The 21,157-nt window shown below is 49.4% G+C and overlaps 1 protein-coding gene and 1 pseudogene across 1 annotated transcript; one reads left to right on the top strand and one right to left on the bottom strand.

Moving 5' to 3' along the window:
- The window catches only part of LOC149340975 (uncharacterized), an 86,106-nt pseudogene extending 72,550 nt beyond the window's left edge, over window positions 1-13,556 (bottom strand).
- LOC149340974 (NFX1-type zinc finger-containing protein 1-like) lies at window positions 9,401-21,059 on the top strand. Its single transcript, XM_089549912.1, has 5 exons — window positions 9,401-9,846; window positions 10,556-10,636; window positions 14,595-14,879; window positions 15,766-16,044; window positions 17,839-21,059. The coding sequence occupies exons 3-5, from the start codon at window positions 14,596-14,598 to the stop codon at window positions 20,915-20,917; spliced, it is 3,642 nt and encodes a 1,213-aa protein (XP_089406038.1). The 5' UTR covers window positions 9,401-9,846; window positions 10,556-10,636; window position 14,595; the 3' UTR covers window positions 20,918-21,059.
- The last annotated feature ends 98 nt before the right edge of the window (window positions 21,060-21,157 follow it).

Genomic DNA, 21,157 nt, shown 5'->3' with positions numbered 1-21,157 from the left:
GCACGCAACCATTCGGAAGTCCGCGCAGGATAATCAGTCCGTTCTTTTAGGGGAAATAAAAAAGAAGGTACCACTGTGAATGAGGAGCACAATATCCATAGCGCGTGTAATTACGGCGATAATCGCACATGTTATCGTAAAAATACATCTCCAACACTGCATCGCGTCTCTTTCAAACCTCATCGTTACCTAATTGACGGCTCTATGTAGTTCATGCTTCTGCTGGCATGCAGCGGTGGGGCAGTGTCAATGCAATGCTCACAAGGGGAAAAGATTGTTTTTTAGCTTGGTTTGTGAGAATTTAACGTACCGAAGCGACTCAGCCTATGAGGGGTGCCGTAGTGAAGGGCTCTTGAAACTCTGACCATCTGGGGTTCTTTAGCGTGCACTGATATCGCACAGTAGACGAGCCTCTAGAATTTCGCCTCCATCGAAATGCGATCGCCGCGTCACAAGGCGAAAAGAGCAACGCAAGCTAGTACCCGCTGTGGTGGCTCAGTGGTAACGGCGCTCGGCTGCTGACCCGAAAGACGCAGGTTCGATCCCGGCCGCGGCGGTCGAATTTCGATGGAGGCGAAATTCTAGAGGCCCGTGTACTGTGCGATGTCAGTGAACGTTAAAGAACCCCAGGTGGTCGAAATTTCCGGAGCCCTTTACTAGGGCGTCCCTCATAGCCTGAGTCGCTTTGGGGCGTTAAACCTTAATAAACCAATAAACCAACCAACGCAAGCTAAGAGAAATTGCGTTATTCAGAGTAGAGGGCTGGATTTTTGAATAAAAACATGAAGCGCAATTACATAGCGCAGGGTTAGAACGCAATAAGATACACTCGCTTTGTGCACAGGGGATATCGCCCGAAAAACAATAGCAGGCGCCTCTTGCTTCTTATCTTTAGGCTCTGACCACGAGGTAAGCGTGTTGATGCACGATGCCTATTCAAATGTTCCGCCTTTTTTCGCTCAAGTTAAACCCATTGTTTTTCAGCTTACCGTGCAACAACCTACCCGAGAATAACCGGGACGCAGGGCTCCAAAATTGCACTGCCTCTGTCCTGGTCTTATCGGTTAAAGAACGTGGTATTTTACTGCGATACCTGCGCGAGGGGCTTTCTCCGGGCTAAATTTCGTCGACGTCTTGTATGTCGAAGCCGGAAACCCTCGAGTTCAACTGCCACCCACAGGATTCGTCGCACAGGTAGTACTGAGCAGCACCACACCGAATACGGAGATGACTCCCGTAGGACCCATTCTCCCTGGTGCCCACGTCCCTGTACTGTAGAACGGTAGCGCTCAGTATGGAGCATTCAGCTGGATCGATCCTGCCTGAACGCACTGGTGCGATGCTGCCTGTTCCCCATCGTGAAAGGGAATCGAAGGCGCGTCCATCCCTCTTGTGTGACTTCATGCCGGAGTGCGAAGGCCTTGCAATTCTACGGACTGTTGGAAAGAGCCGCAAGGGGCATACGGGTTGGGGAACAGGCGCTCTCCTCCGGAAACCAGAGCGCGTGATTAGATGCATGACAGGGACCAGGAGCACTCATGGGGCATGGGAAGTCCATGAGTGCAGGGCAGTTTTCACTGCCACTTCTACGTCCAGAGGAAGGGCTGATAGTCCTGCGAATGCTTTTTTTTGTTTTGCACTGGCATGAAAGCGCGTAGTACTCATTTTTATGGAATGTTCTATCTTTTGTGCGCGCATGCTAAACGTCTATGCGCATGCTAACTCATCTACGTCTTCTCGATTAGCTGTTCAGTAGTCCGGCTGTGTTCGTATGCTGCAGTCGTATACCCGTAGCATTTTAAGCGAAGGTCGCAAGCAACCAGTATCAGTGTGTTTCTATAGTATACTGACCAAGGTGCGTGGCAATGTCGCCTATTAAAAAATGTTTCTAGAATTGAGAGATCTACATCTCCGTCAACGAGCCCACACGGAGCCCTTGTGCTTGTTTCGCAGCGGGATGCATGGTCGTGTTAGATGCTCAGCGCTATGTAAAACCAATCTGCACGCGAAACTACCACCTAGAACTCCAGGTGGCGCTAGTTGCTTCAATTTGCTAGGAACACTGCTATTCGCCTTGCATGTGTAGCCATGTCCTCTTGGATCTGCTGTCGACGGTCACGGGTCACGGGAGCTCAGCAGGTGGGCCATGCTCGAAGACAAGAATTCCTGACGCACACGCATTCCATTCCACGTGCTGCCACTCGTTTCTGTTCTGCAGCACTAAACGAGGAAACGCCACTTCGCTTGAATTCACCATAATCGTCATCGTCGGCCGTGTTTAGTCGACTGCAGAACGAGGACCTTTTTTTACAGCCACCTCTAACTATTCCTGTTTTGAGCCAACCGCAGGTGTATCATTCGAATAATCTTCCCGGTAAGCTAGTGTGTATACATTCACATGACTCTCGCCTGCACATCCCATTTATCCCCCGAAAAATCTTGAAGCAGCACAGATCGAGTAGATTTAGTCGTTAAGGACCTTGCCGCTAACGTTGACAGGTTCAGTTTTCAATGAAAGCCTGCGCGAATCCAGATCTCAGCACCTTTGCTGCTAGACGGTATAGGCAAAGGGATTTTTTTTTGTTTTCTAAGGAGCCTTCCCAGTGTGCCTGCAACTTGACTGATACAGACTAGCAGATCCTCGACATTCTTCGATATTAGCTGCCAGAAAATGTGGCCGCAAGAAGTTTGACAAGCAGAGTGCGGGTAACTTTGGCTCAGGCATGCTTCCATTCGTAAATTAACTAGTGCTGTTGTGTCTGCTAGCTGTATGCTCCTACTCAACAACTCGAGCATCAACTTTTTGTGGCGTGTCAATAAGTGAAGTAATTAAAAAGAGGGTAAATATTGCAATATGCACTCGCTGAAGTGGAACAGTAGAACGGAGCCTGCCAAAATTTCTTTGCAAAGCTGAATAAAGACTAGCGTCGTTTCAATTTTTATTACACGTTAAAATAGGGAACGTAGTGAGAACCGAGGTTTTCACTACTTTATTAACGTCTGTCGAGACACTACAGACGTCGCACGCTGTGACGGATTCGGTGAAAATTCGAAATTATTTGTTGAAATGCAATCTACGTATGGTGTTTGAGTTACGTCATATTAGGGCTCGTTCACACTGCATCGCTTCCTAAAACTGCGACATGGCATCTAAATGCGGGGTCAGCGTTTTCTTAAACGTTTAGTACCAGCGCTCGAGTGGAGTGATGTCACCAGTTAACGCAGCAGGAGGTCTTTCCTGTTACACGATTAATTCGTGAACCGCACGTACCTGGTGACGTACTCAGCTACCGCGAAGGACAGTGACACGCCAGTAGCACTACACAACACGCGCTGTGCGTGACCAACCTTGGGCTCGTGCTTCTTTGCAATATGCAAAAATAAACAAAAGGTTGACTTCGTCTAGACAAAGGGGACTTTCCTCGAGGAAAGACCCTCTACCTGTAAGATAAGGTCCTTTGCAATGACGCTGCCCCCAGGTTCTTTCAAGCGACGTCCGGTTTACTTACATGATTAAAGACAGTGGTAAACAACATGATAAAATAAAGCAAAGCGAGCGTATAGTAGAACAATAAGAGTTCTCAAAGAGAGTGCATTGTGCAACAGTGAATTATGTCATACTTTTCTCCCTGAAAAGCTTTAGCGTCCTCAGGCGCTCTACGCAATGTCGAATCATACGGCGCGTACGGAAGCTAAAGCTTAAAGTCAGTGGTCCAGAAGACAACGTGCGAAAAAGCGGTCCTTCGCTTTGGTTCAGCCTTTCTAAGTATGCAAAGCGGCTCGACCTCGGGGAAAACTGTTCGCATAACGTGGTGGCGGCCTCTGGTATATACAGCACGCGCGGAAAAATTCCTCTGGACTCAACATTGCGTAATGAAATGAAGGCGTAGTTTCTTGCACGACTGAGCGTTATTTGAAGCACGAGGAACTAGGCACGTTGGCAATTATCTAAATGAGCGCCTAGATGGCCAACAAGGTCTTGTTTCCTTAGCTAAGTTTGGTCGCAGTTAACTTTTCGAACCTTCTGTGCAGCTCAAAGCTTATAGCTTTGAATTACAAGGACGGGAAACCATAGCCCGAGGCTGTTGGTCGAAAGTCCTTGAAAGTAATTTTGCTGTGTTATGTAGATATCACGGGCCATGCACAAAGCTACTCCAATTTAACTAGATTACTAGCATGCACACTGATTACGCTCTGCGTAGTCTTATCACTTTCTGCTGTGGTTGCCTTTCTAGCTTGGTACTCATTTCTAGGTTTTCGCACTCGTTGCTGCAAGTGTAGCATTTTTGCGCCGTGATTCTTACGCGCAGCTGCGAGCAAAGGTCTGGAGACCACAGGAGCGCTGGCCGAAATGCCCGTCAGCGCCATCTGGCTGCCCGCGCCTGGTATCGAGATCCCGCGCAAAGCTCACTGGCTGTCTAACTTACTGAATGGTTTCCCACTTCGCTGACCTCGACGCGGTTATAGTCGGATACAACTCAAGAAAGAAGAGCCTTTTCCCCGTCAAAGGGGACCCCTTTTAGCCAAAGGCGTCGGCCGATCCGCATGACCCGCCCTGCCAGCGTGACAGTTCAGGAAGTGGGAGAAGAAAAGTGATAGTCCCCTCCCTCCGTCGGAGATGGTGTCCTCTCTGCATTGTCTCTCCGCTCCCTGCATTATCACTCTAGGAGGGCCATGAGAATCAGTCCATGCCATTCATAGAGTTTCTTACTATTACCTAGAGGGAAAACTGGCAGCCCGTCTATGGGAGTTTGCATGGAGATCCCTCGAGACCACTTCAGCCACCATGGGCGCTCAAAGCATCATAGGGCGGTAAGCTACGGACTACAGAACTTCAACTTTTGGCCAAAAAATAATGCAAAACGATAATCAAGAATGTCCTAACGTTCAATATCCTGTCTATAAATTGCAACAAACGAGCAGAAAAGCATTTAAGTGCAAAGTTGGCCCAAAATAAGGGATGGCTAGCTCTCCTATTGGCCAAGTAATGAACACTACAAAAACTAATATTTCGTAATTAACAGGCGCACTTTTAAAAGTAAATATGTTTAAAAAAAATGTTGTTGCCTAAAAACTATAAGAGGTTTTTAATGGCATTTCACAAAAGTGAAACCTTTTATTGGCATCGTGTGTGGTCGCGTTTTCACTACTATGGGTTTTGCCCACTGCGTTCGCGCGAAAGTCGTCTGCGCACACACGAACAGCGTTTTCGGAATGTAGTGCCACTCCGTGTTCCCGAAAAACTACGACTGTCCCGCAACAAGTAGCTCACCGCCCCATGATGCTTTGAGCGTCCATGGTGGCTGAAGTGCAGCGCCTCCAGCTTTCCCTCTAGGGAATAGTAAGAAACTCTATGATGATATTGGCTGGAAGGGAGTCCTTTGACGGGGAAAATCCAAGTGAAAGGACAGACACGTACTACCACTGGGGACAAAAGTCGCTGAGACGCGGCTATCGAAGAAGACATCTCCATTGTTGGCCGGTGGCTTATAACCGCACTCACGGAAGTGAAAGTCAGACTTTCCAACTCTAATGCGTGAAAATGAAATGTCACGATTGGGTTGGTTTTTGCACGTTTCGATACTTTTATCCAGTACGTACTATTAGGATCGGGTGAGCGTGGTCGGGCCGGAGAAGGGACGAGGAAGGCGGGAGACGGGGTTACGAAGAGAAGCAAGGAAGGAAGAAGTTTATGCAGGAATATTTACATTATTTACAAATGGGGTAACTGAGAGGGACTCTCAGTGAACGGGAGAACTTCTTCAGGAATCAACAGGAGTGCCCTGCAGTCCCAAAACAACACCCGTTAAATAACGCACGGATTCCCCAGATCCCTGTCTGGGGAATATAGTTCGAAGAATGACGTCCAATCGCATGGGCAGACGTGGACTCCGGGGGTACCACCCCCGGCTGGGCGGTGCTGGCTGTCCCGCTCCTTCGCAGCTCGGCTGATGGGAGAGGGTAGAGGCTCAGTAATTAAACACTGCTGTCTTTCACTCAGCACACCACCACTCTGTTCGTTGACCCGAGGGTCGACTCGGCCACGGAACGCCGCCATCGTCGCCGCATCTTCGGCCTTCGGCGGTCTTTGACTTTCGCCGCTGCCACCGTGGTCCCACGGTCCTGGAAGGTCGCTGCCTTAATCCACTTAGGCAGGAGGGGAGCGCGAGCTGCCTTAATCCACACAGGCAGAGGGGGGGGGGGGGGCATCCCAAACCCAACAGTACCCAGTCAAGAGCAGCTGCTGCTCTCAGGCGCGACAGCCTCTGCGCGTGAACTGCTCTGCATATCCAGTTTTGCCGAAGACTTCGTTAAGTGTTAAAACATAACTTGAAGTTCGTTACGAGTTTCTATTCCGTACTTGTTAACCCCCCCCCCCCCCCCCCCCTCTTCCCCCCCGAGGCTTGTTTTCATGTTCAGTTCTCGGCAAATTTGCAGTTGTCCTGAGTATTCGCCGCGTTCGGCAACACCATTTCTTCACCAACGTGTAACAGAAGGAGCTTTAGAATCAACATTTACCTATTAAAAGACTGCATAAGTACGGCTAAACAGCTTTGACGCTTCGTCTGACTGTGCGATGTCAGTGGACAGTTAAAGAACTCCAGGTGGTCTAAATTTCCGGAGCCCTTCACTACGGCGTAACTCATAGCCCGAGCCACTTTGGGACGTTAAACCCCCACAAACCTAATAACCCGCTTCGCCTACTTATCAAGATCTGGAGGAGCAAGCCGCCGCGGTGGCTCAGTGGCTATGGTGCTCGGCTGCTGGCCCAAAAGACGCGGGTTCGATCCCGGTCGCGGCGGCTAGAATTTCTTTGGAGGAGAAATTCTAGAGGCCTGTGTGCTGTGCGATGTCAGTGCACGTTAAAGAACCCCAGGTGGTCGAAATTTCCGGAGCCCTTCACTACGGCGTCTCTCTTAGCCTTAGTCGCTTTGGGACGTTAAACCCCACAAAACCAAACCAAGATGTGGAGGTTACGTTTATTATGTTTCAATTCCTGCTGCCAAGATGGAATGAAGCAAGCGGAATGGTCGGCATAAAGCTAGCTTTTACTCACCAGAGTACGCTCACCAGAGTCCGAACTGAGCCAAGGTCAGCAGATACTTAAGAAATGAAGATGAAAATTGGTTTTTGAGGAAAGGAAATGGCGCAGTATCTGCACTCACGTATCTCGGTAGACAACAGAACTGCGCCGTAAGGGAAGGGATAAAGGAGAGAGTTAGAGAAGAAAGGAAGAAAGAGGTGCCGTAGTGGAGGGCTCCGGAATAATTTCGACCACCTGGGGATCTTTAACGCGCGCTGACATCGCACAGCACACGGGCGCCTTTTGCGTTTCGCCTCCATCGAAACGCGGCCGCCGCGGCCGGGCTCGAACCCGGGAGCTCCGGCTCAATAGCCGAGCGCGCTAACCACTGAGCCACCGTGGCGGGTCAAATACTTCGAAACTTTGAAAAGTTGGTGAGGGGCCTTAAGCATGACCGCGTGCGTACCAAAGAATTCGCTTTGCTTGACAACGGTTCAAGGAAACAGGTACTAAAAATTAAAATGTGTACACGCAGGAAAGCGGTCACATTTTAATGGAGAAATGCAATGCATTCTAGAATATCATGTTATAGGTGTTTTTGCGGGAACGCCTTTGCGTCTGTGCAGAAGAAAGCCCAAGCAGTTAACAAAGAAGAGAACGCATGTCTTTACACGCGCACATTGCGTACATGTACACTTGGCACTAGGAGGCAGGGACGTAGCCGGGAGGGGGGGAGGGGGGTTCGGTGTTAGAACCTATCAAAATTTTCTGAGCGCTGCTTTCCCCCCTCCTTTCGGCCTTTTTCTCGCCTGTACTATTCACACCACATCGATATATTAAAATGTAAAAACGAAAATAAGAACAGTGTCGCTTTATTGACAAAAATAGTTCTTGTTCTAATAGGAAGCAGAAGTGATTGCAGAAAATAGTCACTCTTCGCCATTACACGACGTATGGCACTCATTTTAACTGTAGGCACAGTTCACCCAATAAAACATACCTTTTCACGTAAGCCTACTTTTTCATCCTTTGCATTGTCCTCAAATAACCACAAACTGTCGCGAAAATAAAAAAAAAATTGGCAGTGGCTTAGCTCTAGTTAAGCCTGGATATACAAGCGGCCCCGCGGTGGCTCAGTGGTTACGGCGCTCGGCTGCTGTCCCGATAGACGCGGGTTCGATCCCGGCCGCGGCGGCCTAATTTCGATGAAGGCGAAATTCGAGAGGCCCGTGTACTGTGCGATGTCAGTGCACGTTAAAGAGCCCCACGTGGTCGAAATTTCCGGAGCCCTTCACTACGGCGTTTCTCATAGCCTGAGCAGCTTTGGGACGTTAAACCTCAATAAACCAAGCCAACAAGCGGAAAGCTGCAGTTGTGGTTGGCTTGACGTCAAGGCTGTCGCAGTTGGCGCACAATGCACTGGGAGCACCACGCTAACGGTTTTCTATAATTCACGTATGCACCAACTAGCCCAAACAGAGGTGTTAACGGTGGAGGCGTTCGGCTGTCCACACACTGCCTGTACGGAGGCGGAGGAGGAGACGCGCGTGTAGTGCATACGGTGCTGTCTTAGAAGGTTGCTTTAGAGACATGTACTGTGGTGTCCATTCCTTTCTGGTGTACACCAAGATATGAGAGACATGCATTTCCTTTCCTTAAAACCAATTTTCATTTCATTTCATTTTCCTTAAGGCCCTTGCGCGGTTCGGGTATCCACCGAGATATGAGAGAGACTGGCGTCGTTTCCTTTCCTTAAAACCAAGAGTTTCCTGGCGCACTGTTTGTCTTTTATTTATTTTTTTATTTGTGCCGCTTGTGACGTCACTCGGTTTCGCGCATGCGCAGCTGTGGCAAATGTTGGCTCCGACGGCTCACGCGAAGCGCGGCTGTGGTGCGGGTAGCGAAGCTTTTCGCTTAAAAAGCTGCGCCTTTTTTAAAGCGCCTCTGCGTCCGGGCTCAAGTTCACATGCGTGAGGTAAAGTTTTGACCAATGCGTTCGCAGTTGCTGACTTAGGTGTATAGCACAAGCTTTTGTGTTGTATATTATGTGAAAATATTGTTAATATCCGCGATTTTTCGTACCAGTGCTTTTTGTGAGAAAATAAATGTTCTTTACGAATCAAGTCCTCGGAGTGCTGTGTGCACTCGTATTATGTAGATATTACAGTGAACGTGACAACTAACCCTTCGGCTTTATTAGAGCAGGAAAAATGACTAAGGTGTCGTTTGGGGCCAGGACCCACCGCCAGGAGGGGGGGGGGATCCACGCAGGTGAGCATGGAACGACAGGAAGGTTAAAACAAGAAAAAGTAGTAGACGACAAAAAAGAAAACTTCAATTCATAATAATACGCGAGCATTATTGGTAGTTTCGCAGGAAGAATAATAGCAGGTGGAAGGCGCTGAGCTCCTTAACCGTGCACTCGCAAGCACAGTCGGCGGGAGAGCATTTCTGCAGCAGTAACACCCAGCGTTTCGCGGGCGTTTCTAAAAAATTTCCCTCGCAGTGAATGGACGCAGAGTGCGACAATCAACTGACACACGTGCACAGGGATCGACGCAGTGCCGACACGCACTTCGACCAGTGCGCGTCTCGTACGAGGCAACGGAGACGATGCGTCGGTGGCAACCGGATACGAAGGAAGTCGGGAGGGGGGTGATCGGTGTACCGACATTCGTGTTGGCCAGCCAGAGTTACGCTTCTGCCGACGGCCAAACGACAACCTGGATGCTGTCGTGTACGGCGAGATGAGATCGTCCGTTGGTGCAGCAGCAGCACGCAACTGAAGTTTCACTTGACGGACGGACGTGCCTGAATGAACGGTGGGTTCGGTTTCCTAGTTAATAGGGCTAAGATAATGCGTCGGTGTTGCAGTATTTCATGGCGTAGACTAGAGTGCAGGCTTTCGCAGTCTGTCTGAAATAGGGGCTGAACAAGAAGTAGTTTACGCTCTGGATGAGCTGCGCGATGCCGTAATGTTATTTTATGGCAGTACTAAGATGTGCTGTGCTTAGCATTTTGTATTAGTGTTATGCACACGCTGTCAACGCTAAACTGCAGTAGGTGTGAAAGACGACCGAGATGTAAATCTGTGCCCACGGAACACTTACTTTGCGCGTTTCTTCATGATTTAAGTCAAATACATCAATTCCTGCCACTTTATGTCCAGTATCCTCACTCCCTTTCTTGAACCTATGCCTAATGGCACGCTGGTGAGATTAATAAAGAAAAAGCTGTCACGGCGCGTGTTTTAGGCTAGCTGAGAGGATGTCAAAAAAAGCAAAGGAAACAGACACGCATCGTTTTGCTCAGGAATTAAAATTCATATATCGGCATTATATTTTCTTGTTTGACTTTTGTTTTTACATATCTTCTTAATAATTAAATTTTCATTTCCACACTTACATCGGAGGTAACTTTGGTCCGCCAATGTGAGCGGGCGAAGAGGACAAAGTTTTTGTTTGAGCTTGCAGAACGATAACTTTCGGCACGCAAAGAAGATGAAGACTAACGTTGTCATTCTCGTTGCAGCTTTTTCGTCTCACCACCAACAATTTGGGCCCAAAATTGACTCGGCTTATGTTCTTGCGTCCTCCGTTCACAGTTAAGCAGGTAAGACTTATGTCATTTTTACTCTCACGTTATTCTATCCGCAAGTAGCTGTCATTTAATAGGTGAGCGCCTGTCAGGCAACAAACGAAAGCCAAACCGAAATTTTAGCTTGTATTCTACTTTACCATGTACGTGACTGTAATGCCAGTGAGTCCTGTGAACTTCCAAGCAACAGCATAGGCGTGGGTGATCCACCGTAGCTATAGGGGAATGTGGACGGCATGTTTTTTGGCGCGCAGGGAAATATCACAGCAAGGCCCAATGGCTGCGTTCTGGGATCGCACGCTTTCACTTGTGGTATTCCAATCGCGGATTCGGAGTACCTGAGGATCAACTGTTCTTGCTCTTTTCGGAGAAAGTTTTTTCCAAAGGCAAATCTGGATGGCGGACCGCTTGTTCCAATGGCAAATTGGGAGCAGTCGCCGAGCAAAGATGGCTCCGCGGAGCATTTCAGGTTGTTACGGCGAAACCGGTATTCGGCCAGAAACACGGCGTGACTTTCCTCTGGCGCCCGTTCCGTAGCAGACGACGCACGCGGAGAGCGCAAGGAACGTTGGGTAACTTGTCTGTCTGCGACGCGCGCTCTTGCTCTGTGTTCCTAACGCAGATTTGGAGCGGGTGCTGGTCGGCGGATCCAGGAACTCAGTCGTGGTGCTAGCGGCCGGCTCCGGATCTGTGATTGGTTTGGTTTAGTTTGGTTTGGTTTGTTGGGGTTTAACGTCCCGAAGCAATTCATGCTACGAGGGACGCCGTAGTGAAGGGCTCCGGAAATTACGACCACCTGGGGGTCTTTAACGTGCACTGACATTGCACAGTACAGGTGGGGTCTTTAACGTGCACTGACATCGTACAGTACACGTTAAAGACCCCCAGGTGGTCGAACTGTCCGGAGCCCTTCACTACGGCGTCCCTCATAGCCTGAATTGCTTCGGGACGTTAAACCCCAACAAACCAAACCAAACCAATTGCAGATCCGGAGCGGGCCGTTCGCCCCGCGACTGAGTTCCTGGATCCGCCTGCGATTGGAATTCACCATCAATTTGAGTTTGAGTCGCGAGCATGCCCGAATGACTGTTTGGCTTATCCATGTGCATGTACTATCGCGCTCAATATGAGTCGCTAGGAATTCTGGGAGAAAGTTTTTCCTGAGAGGGGGTGCTGTTGTTTTCTGGAAAAGCAGTTTCTCCCAGAATTCCGAGCGACTGTTTGGAGGAGGCACACCACGGAACGAGCCCCGGTCGATGACCGCGCGTTGCAACTCATATTGAGCGCGATAGTACGTGCAATGAAGTATGCAGCAGGGGCTAGTCCGATGAAATGCCTATATGAGGAGACAGGGTTTGTTAAGAAGAAATAACAAGTACCTTGGTTGCTGTAGCAGCCTATTGCTGTGCGCATTTAAAACCGGTGTTTGACAGTAAAGTTCGCATGAAATATGCAGGTACATGTCTGTCTATTTCCAGAGTAGGCCCACCTTAGTAATAATATATTGTGCATGACTTAATTTTCGCGATGACCTTTCTCCTTCACAAATCGTATACGGTTCGCAAGAGAAAAAAAAAAACAGGTTCTGCGAATATTCAGAGAAATTTTGATTTAGAGCGCAGGAAATTGGTGGATGTGAGTTCTTCAGCTGTAAGGGTTAAAGTGCTGTGTCCACTCTTCGCTGACACGTTCTCTTCCCTGAGAGAATGCTCCGTCTGTTCAGTAGAAAGGACATTCTCCGTTACTCATGGGTGGGTGTTGAAAGGGAAGCAAATAAAGGATTATCTTCCTATCCCATACATCGAGTTTTCACCCGTTTGTTTTCTATTTTGCATCTATGCGCCGCGCCCCTCTTCTATACGTGAAATGTCTGGAAACCAGTGTCGAGCTCAAAACCCGTTGGAAGTTTTGACAGCTTTTGCAAGTGAGGTTCTTTATTGGCCATGTGAGCGAGATTAGTTTTTCTTGGCCGAGGCTGCTGAATTCGACATGCTTTCGAATTATTATCGTAAAATGTCATCTTTCAATGAACAATCACCACCAAAATGCGTTTTTCTACTACTTCTCAGTTCCTGCTATGCTGGGGTCCTCGAGATTGTGGCATCATCTAGTGAAGGCCACGAACGATTAGTGAACGGGGCAACAGAAACGTGAACACAAGAACACAAAAATATTACGTTCTGCAGCAGAAATACATGAAGGGTTCATTACAACTTCCACGCAATGATCTTCGCACTATCTAAGAGAAAATAGAGTGCACAATAGTGCACATTTTCCTTCTGCTGAAATCTTCTCGTTTTGCTGTCTTCATTTTCATAGCATTGTTCGCGTTTCATTTGACACTGACTGTACACCTCCACTGCAGCATCAGAAAGCTTGCAGAAGCTTGCCGCTTCTGCTTCGCAAAATATTCTTGAACTGCGTATCCTCGAACTGTGACATTAGCCGAATTCGTCAAATACGGAGTTCGCGAAAATTAAGTCGTTCAGAGCGTATGTAGATTGTTTATCAGAATGATATTATTTAACGCAACCAAAAGTAAACAAGTGGCCTTTTGTGCTGGAATATAGCCGAAAAAGCTTTCAATAAGCATATATAGCGTGCCTGTGCGCAGGCCTCCGGCGCCGACAGCTTCGTGAAATAGACAAAAAAATAGTTACGGGAAAATCAGAGACCTGTTGCGGCAATAGTGCGCAAAAAAGAGGGAAAAAAAATGGTTACAAGGAAAATAAATTGCCCACTTACTAACGTCACAACCCCCGCGCAGCGAGGGAATGGAGGAATGTGGGAGCGAAAGAGGGAAATGAGGTGCCGTTGTGGAGTGCTGCGGAATAATTTCCACCATCTGGGGGCTTTTAACGTGCACTGACACCACACAGCATACGGGCGCCGAATGCGTTTCGCCTCGAAAACAGTTACACTTACCTTCGTTCATTACTTCGATGCCCAAAATCTAATGAGTTATTTTACTGTTCACACGCGCGACAGGATTTTTCTCGAGGTTGGGCGGAAATAGATGGGTGCCGCTTCTGGAGGGTAGAAGTGGGGAGCGGGATCGAGGCTGGTGGTGGGTGATTGGGCAGCCGTCTAGTTAGGAGGCTGGGGTGGGGAGGTTGCACGTGGGTGGTGCTTCTGAAGAGCACCTGGCTTTGCACTGCGTCTTTGAATTTGATTTCTCCGTCGCCTTTTTAACGGGATAGGGTTAAAAGCCTCGTTCACGGGAACACCAGGTATCGGCGTCGGCGTTGTGGGCGAAAAATCACGGGCCTGGCTCTGGCAGGTGGTCCCCAGAGAACAACCTAGGAGGCAGGCGGGCCACCTATGTCACGTGACCTTGCGGCGTCATCACAACCTGCCCACTGGATAGGGAGCAAACTGCCCACTGTGGCAGGTGGCGGTTAAATTAAAGACTGCTTGCTCGGGAAGAGCAACTTAGGCAGCACAAGGCCCGCCACTGGGAGCACCTGCCATCGCAGGGCAGTGACGCATCGCTTAACCGCTGCACCATGGGGCCAGGAGAGGTATGAGGACTCCCAGGTATCTGTGAATGTAAAGCAGAGAATGACCCTACTGCATATATGGGAATTAACTCATTTACGCTATCGCGTCATACCTTGAAGGCGGAGCTTAAGTGTCCCGTCAAATTTTTGTCCCTGTTCTGCGTAAGGTTATAGTGTGTGGGGGCCTCGTGGAGGATGGGTGGAGGTGTATTGATTGTGGGTGCAGCTTGTGGTGGGTAGAGTTGGGTGGTTGGCTGGAAGGTGGGTGGTGCCTCTGGAGGGTGAAGGTGGGTGGTGGTGTGGACTTGACTGGAGCTTCTCTGGAGGAAGGCTTCTTTCTCCTAGGCTACAGACCGACAGACGCCGGCATTTTCGATTATGACACTGCTACTGATTTTGCGATAAAATAAAAACGAAGCAACGTCATATATTTCTGTTCTCCGCTCTCACTACTCCATTTCTGAACGTGCCAGCATGCACCGGTCGACACAGCAGAGTGGCTCGGCCAGCGCCACTGAGTCCTTCTCGAGCACTTCGACGAGCACAAGCGACGATGACGGCGACCTCCCGGTGGACGCTGCCTTCAGGACACGGCTGTCGCGTTTCGGGCGCGAGACTGTCGCCAAGATGGCTACCGTGCAGCCCGGCTGCCGCGACCTGGTGCGGCCAGGCAGGAACTGCCACACGTACTCCAAGGGAGCCGGCTTCTCTCTGAGCAACGACGGCGACTCCTCGGTGGGCTCAACGGCGAAGTCAAGGTGAGGGGTCGCGCACTTGTCGAAGAACTCAGCTGTACGTGTATGGGCAATTCGTTTCGGGATCTGCCAACCACACCACGCGTATGTTTTTTTTTTCCTAACGCCATGCTTGGTTTTTGAAGTTCTACGCAGAAATAACTTTTCAGATACCTATATTAGTCACCCCGCGAACTCCTTAACAATGCCGCGACCTCCTACAGAGTCTAGATGATTTGAGGCATTCACTTACCAGAATTCAGCAGATGTAAAGGCGTGAAATTAAAGGAACACGTCTGTCCTGTCTTCAGTATGTATCCCATGGTATACACCAGTGGTACGAGTAGAGACTTCGATTTCTTTAGAATATACTTTACGTCTTCAATACGCATTTCATACAAATGAACCCTGCTTGCCGGAATTTACGCTTACTGAACGACGTTAATTACCTGCCACAGCTTATTAGTACCGCACAGCATCTTTGCGTCCTTCGTGTACGCTATACATTTCATTGAGCCATGCCATGTGAAGTGGCTTCATAGCAAATGCTCAGAAGTCTACCTTCACATCGAAAGTACTTTGTCGTTGCTCCAATGCCTATTACTGTTCGCGCGCAGCCTGAGACTGCGTGAAACTGCCTTGTGGAAGAGAGAACGAGGTGGGGCGCTGGGTTGCCTGCCACTTCTACATCACGAAATCTAGTGGCCGCGAAGTATTGGTAAATTGCGACGTTAACCGTATTCGCAAAACATCTAACTCGCGAAAAATAATTAATTTACAGTACTATATGTGTTTGTTCTTGATTTCCTACGCTGGACAGCACGCGTTTGTTATCACGAGCCTTAACGGTAACGATGTTAGGTGAGAGTTTTGTAGCTCGTAGAGGACAGTGCTGTTTCACTGTGACCAGGTCCTGGAGACACGTTTCCCGCAACGTGGACGTGGCCACCCTGTCTCGCCTGCTGGACAGCTCTGAGGCGGAGGTGCTGTTCGCTCTCGTCCTCATGGGGCACAACCTCGACGCGCTGCTGGAGAACGCCGCGCTCGACTGCGCTGCGCTCAACATGGTGCTCGCCCTGCTCGTCAAGGCGTGCATGTGCCGTCAGGCCGAACACCTGAGGCTCCTGCTGGGAGCAGTGGTGTCCAACGACAGGTTCCTGCGCAACGTCGAGCAGCAGCTCGTCTGCAGGTACCTCATGCCTCTCTGCTCCCTTGTCACGCTGCTGCCATCTCTTGGCGACCGCGTCACCGACGAAAGCTTCACACCACCGCTTAGCGGACGGAGCGACGAAAGCGAACACGTATTGCTTGCGCATTCATCACCAAACCCAATGGGCAACGATACAGTCAAAAAAGAATATGGAGTACGAACGTGCGGTCGTTTGGCTGCAGACAGTATTTGAAGATGAATTACGATCTAGCACAGCGCTCCATGCGTCCGTTTGCCGATTTCGCCTAGCGAACCTTATCATAGAGAATCTGTGACTTAGACACATATATTTGTGCCTAGTGTATGGCATTCTAAAAGGCCTTTTGACTTTTGATTAAGAATGTGTGGCGAGGAGAGAATTGTGCTGCTTCGTGGCTCCGACCGTATCCCGGGGAAAAGGGTTGGATCACTGCAGCTGCAAAGAACGCATAACTACCACAACTGGATGCTTTGTGCGTTTCTTTCCTCTTTCTGCTATTGACCTCCGAAGTGTATACTTTCTGTTTCCGTAGTGCAACAACGGCCAGCCCGATGCCCAAGTTTATGTATATTTTGAAGAGGCAGAGGCACGGAGTCAATTCGTAATCTGCAAAAGTTACCGTTGATCATTCGCATTCGGGTTGTCGAAAAGGCGGTGCATGCATATAACGTTAACGGGAAAGTAGGCACTTTACCGAGTGAAACGATCGAAAACGTCGATAAATACAGCCACTACAGCTGCCACCTATCTGCAGCATGTGATAAGAGCTTTAGATGACATAGACTGAATACGCAAATTCGTACTGGGGAGCCCTGATTACACCAACAATTAAAGGCAAAATCCTGTAGACTGAGCTTGTTTTCCATTACGCCGGCTTCATAGTATATACCTTTGTTAAAAAACACCTGAAATTTATTTGTTTGTATATATCTATGCAGTCCCGTCTGTATAGCTCTGGCAAAGTGGGGGGCATGAGGTAAGATCAGCAGGTATGAACTATGAAATACTAGACAGCTAAAAGAAATCAAGCTGCAGACATGTCAGAAATTGAATGATTAGTTGTTGTAAAAGTAAGATAAATATTTTAGTGATTACCAGCCGCTAATTTCCTGAGCAGAATGAACAGAGTGAGCCAGGCAGCATATCCTGGATTGTGTGAAGGAAGACACTATATTTAAATCCATTAGCGCAGGCCATCTGAAGCGCAAGGTTATGGTCAGGGTAATGTCGTGTTTGTCGACGTTGGACAAGCTGGTGTAAGGTAAACGCAGTTTTAAAGTCGATAGTTTGAATGAACGCCACATTGAAGAAATTCAAAATGCCGGCGACTCAGCAGTGTGACTAAATGCACTTATTCTCGCTTTCATTCTTTTTCCTTTGGCCCTGACATGCCCTGCTCGTTACGCATGCAACACATACGTACAGTCTGTCAAAAAGGTAGAGCCTAAGGGGTATGCTTCCAAGCCGTATAGCGGGGCTCTTAAGCACATCTGACTGTCCTAAGCTTGGAAGCGTTGAGGACTTAAGTTCCTTCCGGCTTCGTGAGATTAGGGTCCCTGAGTATGCTAGAGGAGCCGTGCTGCAGGGCTGAGAAGCGGATTCCTTGGGCTGTATACTTTTGACAAAGACTGCACATTATACAGCAACCATTCGGCAGTGGTCGTTCCTTTGGAATCAGTGCTGAAGGTTCCACTTATATCAACGTGGCCATTTTTGCTTTTATTCTTTTTCCCTCTGTATGCATTTCTTATCAAAACCAATAAACTACAGCGATCTCCTCTTCTCGTTGGCAGGCGTCGGCTACCCGTCTTCTGGGACCAGTTTATCGTGCCCCTGCTAACAGTCATGGAGAAGGCTGTGCAACTGCTTTCACGTGAGGTGAAGACGAACCTGTGCGGCGTGGCTGCCGCGTTGCTCGATCTGGTCAACACCAGCCTGCAGGATACGCATCCCGTCGACTCTAAAATCGTGGAGGCGGTCGAAAGCATCGGCACCCACCTAGCCGAGGCCAACAAGCTCGGCTTCCGTCGAGCCGTCGGCAGAGGTCCGGACGCCTCGTTTCCCGGTGACGGAGACGGCGAAGAGAAGTCCTCAGCGCTGCCTGCCGACTTCATTCAGAGTGCGAACCTCACTGAAACAGTGGAAGTCGGCTCAGCTCGTCCCGGCACCACGGCCGATTACCTCAGCCTCCAGTACAGTCGGCTCAGGGAACTGTTCTTGGCACCGCTGAGGCGAGTTTTGACCACGCTGCAATCGTACCCGGCGCCTGCTGACACCGGCAGCTTTGTTATGTACACTAGGGTCAAAATAGGTCCTCCCGTCTGCACATTCAACGGGGTCGGCCACAAGGTTAACTTTTCTGTCGTCGACAGCAGGGGTTGCGAGTCGCGGTTGCTGCCAGGATGCATGGTGTGTGTGAGCAACGATGGCTTTCAAACAGTATTTCTCGGCACGGTGATCTGGCGAAGTTTCAAGGACAGGCAAAGGGGCCACATGGTAGCTTCTTTTTTCGAGCTCAGGCGGCTGGAAGCCTTGGCGCCAGCGCGCGGATTTGTCATGATTGAGTGCCCCGAGTTTTATGAAGATTACGCGTCCGTTTTTGCTGTGATGAAAGAGTTCGAAACTGAACACCTGCAGATGCCTTTCAGGAGGTATATTATTGAAAGACGTAGTGATGCCACGCCGCCAGGCTACATGAACAACAACACGGTTTTTGACATGAAGGCACTGCTTGAGAAGAGCGTATTCATACGCCCGCATAAGGACCGAGACTGGCCCGGCAGCGAAGAGAGCGTGCTGGATCGCTACCAGTATGACGCCGTTCAGACAGCGGTGTCAAGAGCTGTCACACTTGTGGAGGGAATGCCTGGAACAGGGAAAACGTTTATGACCACTCGGCTCATATCTGTCATGCTAGACAATAGGGACGTTTCCCACGGAGGACCTGTTCTGGTAGTCTCCAAGGACAAGGAAAGTCTTAGCTCATTCTTGGCGCATTTTGAGGGAGCACTCGACGACGTTGAAGTAGTGACAGCGGATAGTGACCTGTTTCAGATCGCGAGGCAGTTGCTGACATCTGGGCCGAATTCTAAGGTAGTGGAATCAACAGCCTTACGCCTGTTGAGGAGGCATGTAGATGAACTTGAATACCTTAAAGCACGAGCGAGGACCGAACAAGATATCCTGAGACGCACCCCATCCAGGTTGCTGGGAGAGAGCGAGCTCAAGTCTGTGATGAGTGACAGGCACTATAAGAGCTTGTTTTTTACAATGGTCACCGGGGCTGAAGACAAGCTTAGGGACTGGCTGCTGGTTGACAACGAAGACGTTGCTTCGAGATTCTCTTCAGAGCACCACAGCTCTTTATCCGACGAGGAGGTGTGCTACATTAGCGACGTGTGGGCGCTGGACATGGAGAGCAGATACCGACTGTACGATTACTGGAGGGATACCTATTACGACCGAAAATCAAGGGAGTGGGCTGACCTTGTGGAGAGGTTCAAAACTTTGCTTTTACTGAAGAAAGAGGTGGAAGAAAAGCTGCAGTTCGAGGCACTAAGCGCACCGAAGATTGTGGGAGCGACTATTTCTTCACTGCAAAAAGTGTGGAGTTCTCTGAAAGATATCAGGCCACAAATGATTATAGTCCAAGAAGCACGGTCGATCCCAGAGCCTTTTATGTTTCCAATCATTGCACTCAACCCTCATCACATTGTGCTTATAAGTGACACACAAAACGTCTTCGATGTGCGGGAAAATTCAGGTTTTTCCGAAGGCTCATTATTCGACCGTCTTGTTAAACAGGGTGTAGCTTGCTGCCAGCTTCTGGGCCAGTACCAACTTAACCCACAGACAGTGAGAATTCTTGAAGCATTTAAGACTAAGGCACTTTTTGGAAGGTATGAGTTCCACAGCGAACATTCCGACGTTCGAGGAGTTTCGATGGGCGTACGGTTCGTGAATCATTCCCATTGCTATGAGAGGGACATCATCATCGCATGCGCTGTAGAGGCTGAGTTCGTGGCATCGCTGGCAAGATATCTGCTCTTGCAGGGGTACCGCGCGTGTCAGATCACTGTGTACGCACCAAGCACAGATCAAGTCGAGCTCATTAAGTCAAACATGTGTGGCCTGGAAGAGGAGCCCCTGGTTACCACCGTTGACAAAGCCAAAGGGTGCAAGAATGACATCGTCCTCATGTCGTTCTCGTGTCCAAACACAGCGTACGATATCGAGCTTTCCAGCAGGGACCACTATCAGGCCATCGGTTCATCCACGCTGGGCTTGTACTGCGTCGGCAACATGACATACTTGGAAGAACACAGCAAAACGTGGAAGCAGGTCGCGCCTGTCTTGCACTCGGAAGGTCTGGTGGGACCGTTGGAGCTAACGTGCCAGCTACACCCAGAGAAGAAGACTGCCGTCTCGAAGGCAAAGGAGTTCGCTGACGTACTAGACGGCGGCTGCACAACTCCGTGCGACGCCATCCTGCCCTGCGGACACCCGTGTCCCAGAACCTGTCACCTGACGGACAGAGACCACCAGGAGATAGCGTGCACCAAGCCATGCAAGAAGTTGCTCCCGTGCGATCACCCTTGTAAGGGTCTCTGCGGTGAGCCCTGTCCTACGGAGTGTGGTGTCATGGTGAACGCCTTGAGCCCTTGCGACCACGTCGTCAGGGTTCCCTGTTCTGCCGTGCTCAGCGCCCATGAGGTGCGTTCCCGGTGCACAGAGGTGTGCGGCAAGAAGATCTGCCGAGGCGTCCGCTGTGAGAGAACGTGTCGCGACTGCTTTCTTGAGGGCACGCACCTTAGTGACGATGTCTACTACGAAGAAGAGCCTTCCACTTGCTCGAGCTGCCGAGTCATGTAATGTTGTTTAGAATTGCCTGCTTCTCATATGTGGCTTTGTACATAGCTTTGTGGCGCCATGCAACAAGTTTGTTTTGTTTATGTTTTGTAAATGAGACGAGTCGAAATGCCAAATGCACGTAGAAATAAAAACAAAATCTGTATTCTGTGGCGTGGCCGTGTACGTATTTAGATTGCGTCTTAAATAAAGCAAGCTTCGATGAGGAAATACTTTTGGTGTAGTTTATGTCAATGAGACTTT

The sequence above is a fragment of the Amblyomma mixtum genome, chromosome 6, assembly GCF_055824585.1.
Source record: "Amblyomma mixtum isolate Tamu chromosome 6, ASM5582458v1, whole genome shotgun sequence".
In the NCBI taxonomy this organism is placed as follows: domain Eukaryota; kingdom Metazoa; phylum Arthropoda; class Arachnida; order Ixodida; family Ixodidae; genus Amblyomma; species Amblyomma mixtum.
Note: the sequence above shows the minus strand (reverse complement) of the source record. Positions and strands in the feature narration are given on the sequence as shown.

What these genes read in the sequence shown, in the direction of transcription:
- LOC149340974 (XM_089549912.1), top strand. Translation starts at nt 14,596, where the DNA reads ATGCACCGGTCGACACAGCAGAGTGGCTCGGCCAGCGCCACTGAGTCC. An exon ending in GGCTCAACGGCGAAGTCAAG is followed by an intron (nt 14,880 to 15,765) that starts GTGAGGGGTCGC and finishes CACTGTGACCAG; the next exon opens with GTCCTGGAGACACGTTTCCC. An exon ending in GAGCAGCAGCTCGTCTGCAG is followed by an intron (nt 16,045 to 17,838) that starts GTACCTCATGCC and finishes TCTCGTTGGCAG; the next exon opens with GCGTCGGCTACCCGTCTTCT.